General features: G+C 38.0%; 1 protein-coding gene across 3 annotated transcripts in view; it reads right to left on the reverse strand.

Moving 5' to 3' along the window:
• LOC115220973 (synaptotagmin-15-like) overlaps positions 1–14,046 on the reverse strand; it is a 187,523-nt gene that overhangs the window by 33,983 nt on the left and 139,494 nt on the right. For all 3 annotated transcript variants that reach the window (XR_005002692.1, XM_036510503.1, XM_036510502.1), the window contains exon 3: positions 1–63. This exon is cut by the window's left edge and continues 31 nt beyond it. Coding sequence is in view for 2 of the 3 variants with exons in the window: in XM_036510503.1 (XP_036366396.1) it covers positions 1–63 (63 nt within the window). In the remaining variant the exon portion in view is untranslated. The remainder of the gene's footprint in view (positions 64–14,046) is intronic.

Genomic DNA, 14,046 nt, shown 5'->3' on the forward strand with positions numbered 1-14,046 from the left:
TTACAGGTTTTTTTTCTCAGTTTTGACTGTAAATAGCGCCGTTCGTCAGGCATTAAGTAGATCCTATGAAAAATATAGAGAGAAAAATATATAGGCACGTTGATGCAAACAGGACAAATAGAACTCAGAATATGAGTATATGTATATTTTTATTAATATTTAGCAGCAGTAATAGTGTGACTCAAGGCGCGAGAGTTTCATGCGTTGGCACATACAAAAATAGAGAGAAAAACATATAGAGGAAAAAGAGTTGTATTTTCTTATTTTTTTATTGCCCACAATGGGCCAAACATAGAGGGGACAAACAAGGACAGCCAAATGGATTAAGTCGATTACATCGACCCCAGTGCGTAACTAGCACATAATTTATCGACCCCGAAAGGATGAAAGGCAAAGTAGACCTCGACGAAATTTGAACTTAGAACGTGGTACTTATTTTACTGATCCCGAAGGAGACAATAGGCAAAGTCGGCGGAATTTGAACTAGGGACATAAATGCGGACGACATATTGCTAAGCATTTCGCTTGGTCAGATGGTTAATATTAACAAGTCTTAAGGCGGGTAGCTGGCAGAATCGTTATCACGCCGGGTATAATGAGTTCTAAGTTTAAATTCAGTAGCAGTCGACTTTACCTTCTTACCTTCCATCCCTTCGGGGTCGATAAAGTACACATCAGTTGAGCACTGAGGTCGATATAAGCGACATAGCCCCACCTCAACCGTGCTGGCCTTATGTCATAATTTGAAAGCAATATTAACTGGCTTTGATGGGGATAGCATATGTATTGTACATACACAGGAATATATTGATAAATTTAGACCTATGCACACAAACACACACACACACACACTCGCACACACACACACACACACACAACTCACACATACAAACATATGCATACGTACATATATGAATATGAACGTAGCGTAATTACATTTGTATTCAATATATATTCAATGACAAAAATATATCTATATATACATTCACGTACACACATACATATATATGTGTACGTACGTGTGCATGTACATACGTTTCTATTTATGCATATATGTATGCAATAATGTAAGTATAATGTGAAAGTGTACATCTTGTAGCTACGGGATGGCCTGTTCTATTCGACAGAGCTGAATCTTAAGCAATATTTTCTACTCTCGCTTTGCTAGTGCCCCAAGGTTATAGCCGAGATCGTAGTTATGGAGCCATTGTAGATTTCGGATATAGCGAATATATAACTGTTCAAGAGAATACGAAACGTTAAGGCAAGACAAACATCTCAAGTCATATGCGTTATTATTATTGGAAAAATTCAAACTCTTACAGCTGTTTCTGGGAGATCCATCCTAGAGTATGGGATATTCTGTCATCAGAAACCAATAGGGAAAATGAGAAGGGTATAGATTAATACAGAGGACAGGAGAAAAGGAATAAGGAGACGAAGAAAGAGAAGAAAAAGATGTATAAAAGTTCACAGTTCAACTTTCCGATCATGTAGAAATAAGTCCTTTAGTCCTTAGGTACAATCCTGTGTAAATCCATGTAGGTTAAAGTCTTAATAGTATAAATATCCAGAAATAGACACGAACGTATCAACGTTCAATAACAGAATGGTAGCGGAGATGGGTTACTAATGTTAATAGAAAGAAAAATAAATAAATAGAGAGGTAGAGATAGTGAGAGAGGTAATTAAGCTTTGGCATTAAGGATAAAATAAGGTATATAATAATATAGTGTACAAAAATAACCAAGACGATAAATAAACAAATAAATATAAAAGGGTAAATAAGGAGAGAGGAGGAGGATGTACGGGAAGATAACGTAAAAAATATATATAGTAAAATGAAAGGAATTTAAAGAGAATAGTAGGTGCCAATGGTATTCTACTAGTCTGTAGGGACTGGAGAGGAAATCTAGTAGTAAGTGCTTGTGTGCGCTTCATGGCTAAGGTCAGTGGCCGTAGAAATATTTTTAGCAATGATGGTATGGATGTGTAGGTAGTCGTGAATGAAGAAACCAGTGAATGTTAAATTATTTAGGAATAATAGAATTAAATATTAAGGGATATATTAAGTTAAGGTTTAAAAATAAATTAAAGAATTAACATTTATCTTATAAAGTGATGAAGTAAAGTTGATAGAAGAGTTACACAGGGGTATGTGTTAACGACCATGGAAGTTTGTATGTGAGTGTTATTCATGGTGGTTGAATTTACATTTGGAGTTACGGAAGATTTTAAAAGTGCGGAAGAATTTGTGTTTACACGTTATAAAGGCTTCGTTGTGTTTGTTAAGCAATTGTGGTGAGTTATGGGCTAAAATTTTGAAGGCTTCTTTTAAGCAGAGTCCACAAGTGGAGTGTTGGTCCTGATATGGGATAACATAATCTAGTATAGCCCAGGAAAGTCTATATTGTATTTTTCTATTAATTAGATGGCGTGCGTGGCTGGCTAGTGATGTGGAATTGCTATTCTCTTTATATTTAAACGAGTTTAATTGTGCATAATATCTTAGCTTAAAATTGTGGTAGACCCAATGTAGTAGCTATTGGAGTTATTTACTATGTTGTTATTTACTATGTTGTTATTTACTATGTTGTTATTTACTATGTTGTTTTTCACTATGCTGTTATTCACTATGTTATGAACCTTGTATGCGATGTTGAATCTTCTGCAAAGGGCTTGCAGCGTGCAGTCTGTTCCAGATCTACAGTTGCAGCTATCAGTTCTACGACAGTTAGTTGGAGAGAGAGAGAGAGAGATGAACTTTTATACTTCTTTTTACTTCTCTTTCTTCGTTTCATTCCTTTTCTTCTGTTCTCTGTGTCGTCATTTCTATACCCTTCTATACCCTTGTCATTTTCCCTACTGGTCTCCGATGACGGAATATCCCATTCACTGGGATATTCCAGAAACAGCTGTAAGACTTTGAATCTTTCCAATAACAATAACGTGTATAACTTGAGATGTTTGTCTTGCCTTTTAGTTGTCCTCTTTAACAATTATATATACATACATACATACATACACATATATATATATATAATATATATATATATATATATATATATATATATATATATATATATATATATATATGTGTGTGTGTGTATATATATATATATATATAATATATATATATATATGAAGTTAATATCCAAACAAGAAAGCACAAGAAAACACAACAACGCGAGGACGTGGAACAAATATAGTATTATTGGACGCTCAGGAAAGAAGGAAAGAAGGAGGGTTTAACGTTTCGAGCGAAGCTCTTCGTCGGAAACATAGGAGAAGGAAAGATCCAGAGAAGGGAAAAAAATCGCCAACGGTACACACGAGGTCACACATATATATATATGTACACACACAAATACATAGTGAAAAAATTAAAATATATGAATCAACGAGAAAAATAAATATATTTATATATTTTATAAGTACAGCATAAAACAAATATTGTCACAGATGCTTTTCCAACCGGTTTTATCTCTAAGGAGACCTTCACGATGTAACTTTAACAATATCGTTTATCTGTAACGTAGCGCCATGGCATGTGCTGATGACAAAAGATGTAATATTCTATAAATCAATGTCAATATGTACACAATGTTTTTTTTTTTTTTTCATTGCGAATGATCTGATCTTTCTCTTGATTTATTTTTTTATATCTTACTTATTTCAGTCGCGGCCATGCTAAATAATCAGCAGCAGCACTCACCTTAAAGCCTGCTACTTATAATATTGACCTCTATTGTTGCACCACTGCATAAGTATGTAAGTTTGTTTGTATTAATGTTTCTTTGTATGTCTCTTCTATTTTAAAAATCATTATAGAGAGACATGTAAACAAATAAACATACATACAAACAAACATACATATATACATACGTACGTATGTATTGCGTATTCTACTTACCCACGATCTCTCTACTTTTCCGTATGCGTGTATGTATGTATGTATGTATGTATGTATGTATGTATGTATGTATGTATGTATGTATGTATGTATGTATGCATGTATTGTACATACAGAGAAATGAGAATAGATGCAAAAATGCAAATCACAGAAAAGTAGAATGTACTACAATATAGTGAATTACATTTCTACAAGATTCTCGATATGTTGAAGGCTAGCATTTTACTGTGATTCTAATAACGATTCACTATTATGAAACGCTGGATTAATTGCGAGATTCCTTTACATTAAATCTACATTAAACCTACCATGAATAGTAGATCTTGAAATCCGATCCTTTATCCGTCTAGCCAGCGGATGTGAATAGGTATACCAGATACCACCGATAATGTGTATCTATGCATATCTTAGTAATAAAATTCCTAATAGAAAGTAAATTGTTTACTCTGGATAAAATGTCAAAATTTTAAAACTATAAAGCAACACATTGCAGCGTATTTCGTTCAGCTGGTGAATAGTTAACATATGTAATGTGTAAGAGGAAACAGTGAGGTATAAGCAGGTAAAATCAGTTCAAACTGATACGAAAGTACATCTTATACATGTGTACAGGAAGTATATTCAGCTGCAGCTACACTTGATACTATAGACAGCAATATAAGTATCTGTGTGTTACAGAGAGACGATAGCTTCACTTGATCCAATATCCTCAACAAAGACATGCCAATATGGGAGGAACAGATAATTGAGAAGAAAATATGTTGGAATGAAATATGTAAGTGAGGTACGTCATGTTTGGGTTTTCTGCTTCGTTTATCCTATGTTGCCTTGCCATCGCCTTACAAACCTAATAAGACGGAACGTATTGGAGAATGATAAATAGGAATACGGAAAAGTCGGAACACTGTAACATTCTTTCCAGCTGTTCACTGACATTGGTTAGATATGCATATAGACACAATCTGGTCCTTAAGGTCCTCTTCAATGCTATAAAGAACCAAATTGCTCTCGTCAACAGTGGCATAAAAGAAGGAGAAACAAACCAGACATTTCATGACCCTCGTACGTTCAGGACAGCAGGTTTGAAGAAGAATCTTCTTGTGAACGATGAAAAGTGGAACGGCTATTGCGAGGTGGCTGTCGATTTACTAGGGTTCCAAGGATTCTTCCCAATTCCAGTTGAGGAAAAGCCGGATATCATATATGTGTGAAATAAAGGAAGTAGTAAACCTAGTCAAGTTAACGGTTCCTCATGAAGATAACATGGATGGCACTCGGACTCGAAAGATCGACCGTTATAAAAACCTCGTCGAGGAATGTGGAGACACAGGATGGAAACCAAGGCATTTTCCAATCGAAGCTGGATGTAGAGGATTTATTGGACACAGCGTAAGGCAAGTGTTGTTGTTTAGTCTAACCCATCGTAAAGCAAATACCATCACGAGTGATATGCAGACTGCAGTGTAGAGGGAAAACCACAAAATTTGGTTAAAAAGAGACGATTAGCAATGGCAAGAAGAATATTGAGCAAAACCTATTAACCAGTTGATCTAGCACCGGGAGGGCTCATTCTCTCCTCATGACCCCATAAGCTTCTTTGCATCCGGTATGAGGCTTTTAACGGGTGATATTTGCATTTGCAAGTTCTTTGCAAGAAATCTAATATATATATGTGTGTGTGTGTGTGGCGAGAGAGAGGGGGGAGGGAGGGAGGGACAGACAGACAGAAAGACAGTCAGATACACAAACAGGCAGTTAGGCAAACAGACAGGCAGACAGACATGTGCTAGAGTTGCTTTAAGTCAACTTTCTGTCAAATGAACTACGCCACAGTACATCAGCAAATAGATTTCACCTTATTTACCTATGAGTCTTGTCTTGTCCTCCTGTTTTTGGAATTAGCAGGACAAGAGGAGACATATGGGACAAAGAATCACTGAGGAGGTCACAGAATGGATGACGAAAGAACTTTCAGAAATGGACCACGGACAATAGTTTCGATTCGTTTCGGAATGATCCGAGTGCGGGGTATTAACATGTCACAATAGTGATGAAATATCGGTATCTATTACTTTCGGATTCATTCCGAGGCGAGTTGTCTTACCTGGTCTGTGATGGTGTTGTATAGTAGAGCTTTCCCAGACGCTATCCCACAGCAATTTCGGCGTATAAGCAAAGCACATGCACCGCGTATGTGCGATCGATAATGTTTAATTACATGAGCTGCTGTTAATTCGTAATTTGATACATGTGAACTTGAGGAGGCGTGATGGCACGTGGCCTAGTAGTTACGACGTTGCACTTGCGATTGCTAGATCATTGGTTCGATTCTCGGACCGGGCGGTGCATTGTGTTCTTGACTAAAACACTTATTTTCGCGTTGCTCCAGTTCATTCAGCTGTAATGGGGTAACCTCTGCAACAAAATAGTCTTGAGATAAGGAGGAATGTTGGTCTACTCGCCTGGACAGTGTGGTGGTAATATTCGAAGGCTAAGACAATGTGAAGCACATATTGTGACTAGCATCCGATATAACAGCATCCGATAATTTGTTCAATACCATGATTTATAGATATACAGGGGTTGGACAAAATAATGGAAACACCTAGCATCACAGTATCATCATTTTGAAATATCTATAAAACCGTCAAAGGCTTGTTTATTTATTATTAGTATTGCTTGATATGTTTTGTTTTGCTAAAATTGCTGTTTCTTTTCAGATATCATCACTAAAAAGTAATTAAAATTCGTTAAAATGACAAATCTATCCGACTTTCAAAGAGGTAACATTGTTGGTGCTCATATGGCAGGCGCTAGCGTAACGAACCGAAATATTTGGTGTATCAAGAAGTACTGTCTCGAAAGTAAAGACAGCCTTTAAAAAAGAGGGAAAACCTCGTCGAAACAAAACTCCGGAAGAAAACCAAAACTTTCAGATAGAGACCGTCGGATTTGACGTGAATTGTTAGAAAGGATCACAAAACTACAGCTCCCAAAATTACTGCAGAGCTTAGTGACCACCCCGAGAACCCAGTTTCCACAAAAACTGTTCGCCGGGAGTTGCACAAAACCGGATTGTACTGCAGGGCTGCAATCAGAAAACCACTACTTTCAAAACCAAACATTGCAAAGCGTTTAGAATGGAGTAAAAACCTAGAAAATTGGTCCCTAGAGCAGTGAAAGAATGTTATTTTCTTGGACGAGTCATCCTTTATATTATTTCCGACCACCGGCTGAGTATACGCGTGGAGACAGCCAAAAGAAGCATTTGACCTAGACTGCTTTCTTGTAGAAGCTCAAGTTGTTAATGAATGGCACGAGGAACATTCTAGTGAAGATGAACATCTTATCTGGCCACTACAGACCCCAGATCTCAAAATTATTGAACATTTGTGGTGCATTTTAGAAAAACAAGGAAGGAATCGATATCCTCTACCATCATCACTACAATAACTGGAGACTCTTTAGCTGAAGAATGGACAAAATTTCTTTTGGAAACAATTCAAACTTTGTACGAGTCCATACCTCGTAAAGTTCAAACTGTAATTACTGCCAAAGGTAGTCCTACCCCGTAGTAAAATTAATTTGTTTGAAATTTTAAGGTGTTTCCATTATTTTGTCCAACCCCTGTATATACATATGTATGTATGTATGTATGTATGTATGTATGTATGTATGTATGTATGTATGTATGTATGTATGTATGTATAGATAGATAGATGAATAGATATATATATATATATATATATATATATATAGATAGATAGATAGATAGATAGATATAGATAGATAGATAGATAGATAGATAGATAGATAGATAGATAAAGGCGACGAGCTGGCAGAAACGTTAACACGCCAGGCGAAATGCTTTGCGGTATTTCGTCTGCTGCTACGTTCTGAGTTCAAATTCCGCCGCCAAGGTCGACTTTGCCTTTCATCCTTTCGGGGTCGATAGATTAAATACCAGTTGCGTACTGGGATCGATCTAATCGACTTGCCACCTCTCCAAAAATTTCAGACCTTGTGCCTAGAGTAGAAAAGGATATATATATATATATATATATATATATTATATATATATATAGAGAGAGAGAGAGAGAGAGAGAGAGAGAGAGAGAGAGAGATACATACATAACTGTAAGTATGTGTGCGTGCGTGTATGTAAGTTTCACGATATGAAATACCTTCAAATTCTGAAAACCTGACGTTTCATTGTGTGTGTGTGTATTTAGGTTTGTTACACATACCCGACACTGCTTGACAATCTTTTCTATTGTTTTCATATCTACCTAACTGAGGTTTGTCAAGAGAGCCAATAGCAAAAGTACTAGATTTTAAAACAAAATCTTGGTTGCGATTTGTTCGAATAAAACCTTCAAGATAGTGTCCCTGCATGGCTGCATTCCAGTGATTGAGAGAAGTAAAAGACGATAGATAAAAATACACGATATTGTTGAAATTCTCATTGTTCAAACTGGTAATCTAAGTTAAAATATCTTGGTTTTTCCTACTGTATTCAATACTAAAAGGGTAAAGTGACTTTAACTTGTTAACTTCCCGAATGACACCATGTAAACACTTTTTTTATTATCAAGATTCAACATATGATTTTTATACGGTTTTATTCGAATTATTAAACGCATTTTTTCAAATGCTGGCTGTGGGTGCGTGGCAGCTAGCAATAATTGCCTTTAATTTAGGTCACAGAGTATAAGGTAGTAACTCGATCATATTGACCCCAATATTTGGCTGAATATATATTTAATGGAGACTGACAAGAAGAAAAGCTAATTTGACAACGGCAGGATTTGAACTCAGCGGGTAAAAATTAGGAATAAATCCAAAGCTTTTTCTTTTTCCACACTGTGAAGATTCTGCCAATGTGATCAGACTCTGTATATCCATTGCAAATATATTACAAAATAGTGTTTTCAAAAGGAGTAGGGATATACAAACAAAACTGGGATCTTTTCTAAAATTTTTCTGGAACAAGTGAGAAACAAAATCAGATTCAGTGTGAAAAAGAACATTAATATACCAAATTTGAAAATTTTCACTTAATTTTAAAATTTCAAGAACTGTGACAGCAAAGAGACAAGATCGTATAATTGTATAAAATATAAAAAATACCAGAGAAGTTAGGCTGTGCGGTTACGAAACTCGAGTTCAGTCCCACAGCGAGGCATCTCAGCAATGGGGTACAGTTCCCGAATAAGCTCTATGTTCCCCGGATGCCATTAGGGCCTGTATACCCTTACAAGCCACTTCCAACCCGACTGCATGTGGATTTTGATCACTTTAACTCTCACAACCTGTTTGCATATCTTAACAAATTTGATGACTTAGAAAGAGTCAATATCACGGCCATTATGTCCAACCTTGACGTCTGAGCGCCGCCCACCCACATATCGTTGTATAATTCACTTCGACCTCAAACTTGAAGACCGGATACATAATCCAGTATGCAATTTCTCGATAGATGGACAATGCAGCCTCCAACATATCAAACGAGGTCTCTTTCAACTGCCCTTTCAACGGCACACTGAAAACCTCTGATTTTTGATGGTCACAATTATGTTACTTCTTTTTCCTTATCTGTTACTTGTATCAGTCGTTAGAGTGCGGCCATGTTGGGGCGCCACTTTGAAGAATTTTAGTCAAAAGACTCGACCCAAGTATTTATTTTTTAAAGCCTGGTACTTATTTTATCCCTCTTTTTTGCCGAACGGCTGAGTTACGAGAACGTAAACACACAAATACCAGCTGTGAAGCAGCAGTCGGGGACAAATAGACACACACATACACACGCATATATATACATATACATATACATATATTCATATATATATATATACATATATATATGTATACACACATATATATATATATATATATATATATATTATATATATATATACGATAGGCTTCTTTTAGTTTCCGTCTACCAAATCCACTTACAAAGCTTTGGTGGGGGTTGAGGCTATAGTCGAAGACACTTGCCCAAGCTGCCACATTGTGAGTCTGAGCTTGCAACCAAACGTTTTATCACACACCCACACCTGCGACCTTATCTACCTACGGTAAAAAAAATAAAAACAAAAAAAAAACGCTTCATGCAATGAAGCACATTTCGCAATATGCATAGCTCGTATTCTCTTTTGCCTATATCCGGAATAACTTGTGACGACGTCAATTGGTCGAGTCTATTTTGTGAAAACTTTATGTTAATCATTTTTGCATGAAATAGAGTAATTTTTCTTCCTTCTTGTTTGTCAGAATTTTCCATGCACACAAAATATTCTAAAACACGTTAAACTCACAAAGGGGTGTGTAATTGGGTAAGCCAGATGGCGGGTATACGCATCGATACATGCGTTACACATATACGAAAAAACAAACTGAATGTTTGCACAATAAAATATACAAAAACGTCTCACAACAAATTTTATTGTGACCTCCTGAAGGTCAGATGGTTGGATAGTCAAATGTTTCAACACGAAATATACCCCGAATCCTCTAAAAGAAAGGAAAAATATTAACAAGCAAACCAGCTTGTTTAGAAATCTCTATTTATCCCGAAAAGTAGTGTTTAATGCCACCTAAACACATGTGCTCCCCAGGAACCGACGATACTGTTATTTTAACCCCAGGAGTGTTAGAAAAGAAACTACCTTCTGGTAGTTAATCAATGCACTCTGCACTCGATATATATTGCAAGCAGGGCGAGAACTCCCTACTATTTTAACCCGGAGACCACCAGACCGTAAGGTTTCGATCTCTTTATGGTCCAGCTCACATAAATATTATTTCTCTCCTTAAGTACAGACACCCGCGCGGTTGCCCAGTTTAATATTTTGAATGATTTTAACAGAATCAACTGTTTGCATGCGTTCGAGTAAGGTCTCCGGTTTGAGGATAACCTTCTCCTAACGTCCCTCATATCAGTCTCAGGGGCTCGGTAAAGGATCAAGAGTATTGCCTTGCCCCCTTGACAAGGTGCTAAGAGACATAATAAATCGACTTCCATGTAACTATGTGTGAACACGCTCACTCTCTTCAAAGCACAACAATAGTAGTAGTAGTGGTAGTAGTAGCAGCAGCAGCAGCAGTAGTAGTAGTAGTAGTAGTAGTAGTAGTAGTAAAGGAGATTCAGCGTGACACATAATGTTACGAGGCTAGGCCTTTGAATTTTTGCCACTTAAGTGGACAGGAGCAAAATAATGAAAGAAAGTGTCTGGCTCCAGAACACAACCCGCCTTCAGGAAAATGATTACAAACAAATATATGTGGGTTGGGGAGACCATAAAACGATGGAGGCACAACAGAAAAAAGTATAAGTATATGATAAATTGGTTTAAAACTTACAATAAAAATTCCCGTAAAAATTTGAGAACAAGTTATGGGGGTTTACAAAACATTCCCAGGCTTCAAATACTTCATCGATTTCTAACATGTCTAATTTGAGACTTAGATTCGTTTTCATTCTTTCGCTTGAGAACAAAATCGTCGTTTCCCACCTTTCCCAGTACTTTTGAAATTTAAAGTTGTCAGGGTGCTTACATAAAGATAGCTTTCTGTAGTTGATCATTTCCTGTTGCCTGTCTGCAAATAAAGATTTTTTTTTTTTATATTTGGCGTGAGACTGCCGTAAAACTGCCGTAAAACTGCATTGCATATCCATTAGAATAGTTAGTAAGATTTTTGCAAACCAATAGCATAATTTGTCCTACAGTCGTAAACAGCCATTTAGTATAGTCAAACGAGTCAGTAATATTGATTTCAAATTTTAGCAGGTCAGCAAGTTTGTGGGAGGGATGAGCCAATTACACAGACCCCAATACTTACTTTATTTACCCCTAAAGTATGAATGGTAAAGTTGGCCCCGACCGAATTTGAACTCAGAACGTGCGGACAGACGAAATGTGGCTTAGCATTTTTCCCGAGTTGCTAACAATTCTGACAGCTAACAGTTCGGTCAGTTCGCCACCTTAAACCAGTGAGTACTGTTGAAACACTGAACCCCTAAAGTATGAATGGTAAAGTTGGCCCCGACCGAATTTGAACTCAGAACGTGCGGACAGACGAAATGTGGCTTAGCATTTTTCCCGATTTGCTAACAATTCTGACAGCTAACAGTTCGGTCAGTTCGCCACCTTAAACCAGTGAGTACTGTTGAAACACTGAACCCCTAAAGTATGGATGGTAAAGTTGGCCCCGACCGAATTTGAACTCAGAACGTGCGGACAGACGAAATGTGGCTTAGAATTTTTCCCGAGTTGCTAACAATTCTGACAGCTAACAGTTCGGTCAGTTCGCCACCTTAAACCAGTGAGTACTGTTGAAACACTGAACCCCTAAAGTATGAATGGTAAAGTTGGCCCCGACCGAATTTGAACTCAGAACGTGCGGACAGACGAAATGTGGCTTAGCATTTTTCCCGAGTTGCTAACAATTCTGACAGCTAACAGTTCGGTCAGTTCGCCACCTTAAACCAGTGAGTACTGTTGAAACACTGAACCCCTAAAGTATGAATGGTAAAGTTGGCCCCGACCGAATTTGAACTCAGAACGTGCGGACAGACGAAATGTGGCTTAGCATTTTTCCCGATTTGCTAACAATTCTGACAGCTAACAGTTCGGTCAGTTCGCCACCTTAAACGAGTGAGTACTGTTGAAACACTGACCCCTAAAGTATGGATGGTAAAGTTGGCCCCGACCGAATTTGAACTCAGAACGTGCGGACAGACGAAATGTGGCTTAGAATTTTTCCCGAGTTGCTAACAATTCTGACAGCTAACAGTTCGGTCAGTTCGCCACCTTAAACCAGTGAGTACTGTTGAAACACTGAACCCCTAAAGTATGAATGGTAAAGTTGGCCCCGACCGAATTTGAACTCAGAACGTGCGGACAGACGAAATGTGGCTTAGCATTTTTCCCGAGTTGCTAACAATTCTGACAGCTAACAGTTCGGTCAGTTCGCCACCTTAAACGAGTGAGTAGTTAAAACACTGAACCCCTAAAGTATGGATGGTAAAGTTGGCCCCGACCGAATTTGAACTCAGAACGTGCGGACAGACGAAATGTGGCTTAGCATTTTTCCCGAGTTGCTAACAATTCTGACAGCTAACAGTTCGGTCAGTTCGCCACCTTAAACGAGTGAGTACTGTTAAAACACTGAACCCCTAAAGTATGGATGGTAAAGTTGGCCCCGACCGAATTTGAACTCAGAACGTGCGGACAGACGAAATGTGGCTTAGCATTTTTCCCGAGTTGCTAACAATTCTGACAGCTAACAGTTCGGTCAGTTCGCCACCTTAAACGAGTGAGTACTGTTAAAACACTGAACCCCTAAAGTATGGATGGTAAAGTTGGCCCCGACCGAATTTGAACTCAGAACGTGCGGACAGACGAAATGTGGCTTAGCATTTTTCCCGATTTGCTAACAATTCTGACAGCTAACAGTTCGGTCAGTTCGCCACCTTAAACGAGTGAGTACTGTTAAAACACTGAACCCCTAAAGTATGGATGGTAAAGTTGGCCCCGACCGAATTTGAACTCAGAACGTGCGGACAGACGAAATGTGGCTTAGAATTTTTCCCGAGTTGCTAACAATTCTGACAGCTAACAGTTCGGTCAGTTCGCCACCTTAAACCAGTGAGTACTGTTGAAACACTGAACCCCTAAAGTATGAATGGTAAAGTTGGCCCCGACCGAATTTGAACTCAGAACGTGCGGACAGACGAAATGTGGCTTAGCATTTTTCCCGAGTTGCTAACAATTCTGACAGCTAACAGTTCGGTCAGTTCGCCACCTTAAACGAGTGGGTACTGTTAAAACACTGAACCCCTAAAGTATGGATGGTGAAGTTGGCCCCGACCGAATTTGAACTCAGAACGTGCGGACAGACGAAATGTGGCTTAGCATTTTGCCCGAGTTGCTAACAATTCTGACAGCTAACAGTTCGGTCAGTTCGCCACCTTAAACCAGTGAGTACTGTTGAAACACTGAACCCCTAAAGTATGAATGGTAAAGTTGGCCCCGACCGAATTTGAACTCAGAACGTGCGGACAGACGAAATGTGGCTTAGAATTTTTCCCGATTTGCTAACAATTCTGACAGCTAACACGTCGGTCA

This window comes from Octopus sinensis, linkage group LG17 (genome assembly GCF_006345805.1).
Source record: "Octopus sinensis linkage group LG17, ASM634580v1, whole genome shotgun sequence".
Taxonomy (NCBI): domain Eukaryota; kingdom Metazoa; phylum Mollusca; class Cephalopoda; order Octopoda; family Octopodidae; genus Octopus; species Octopus sinensis.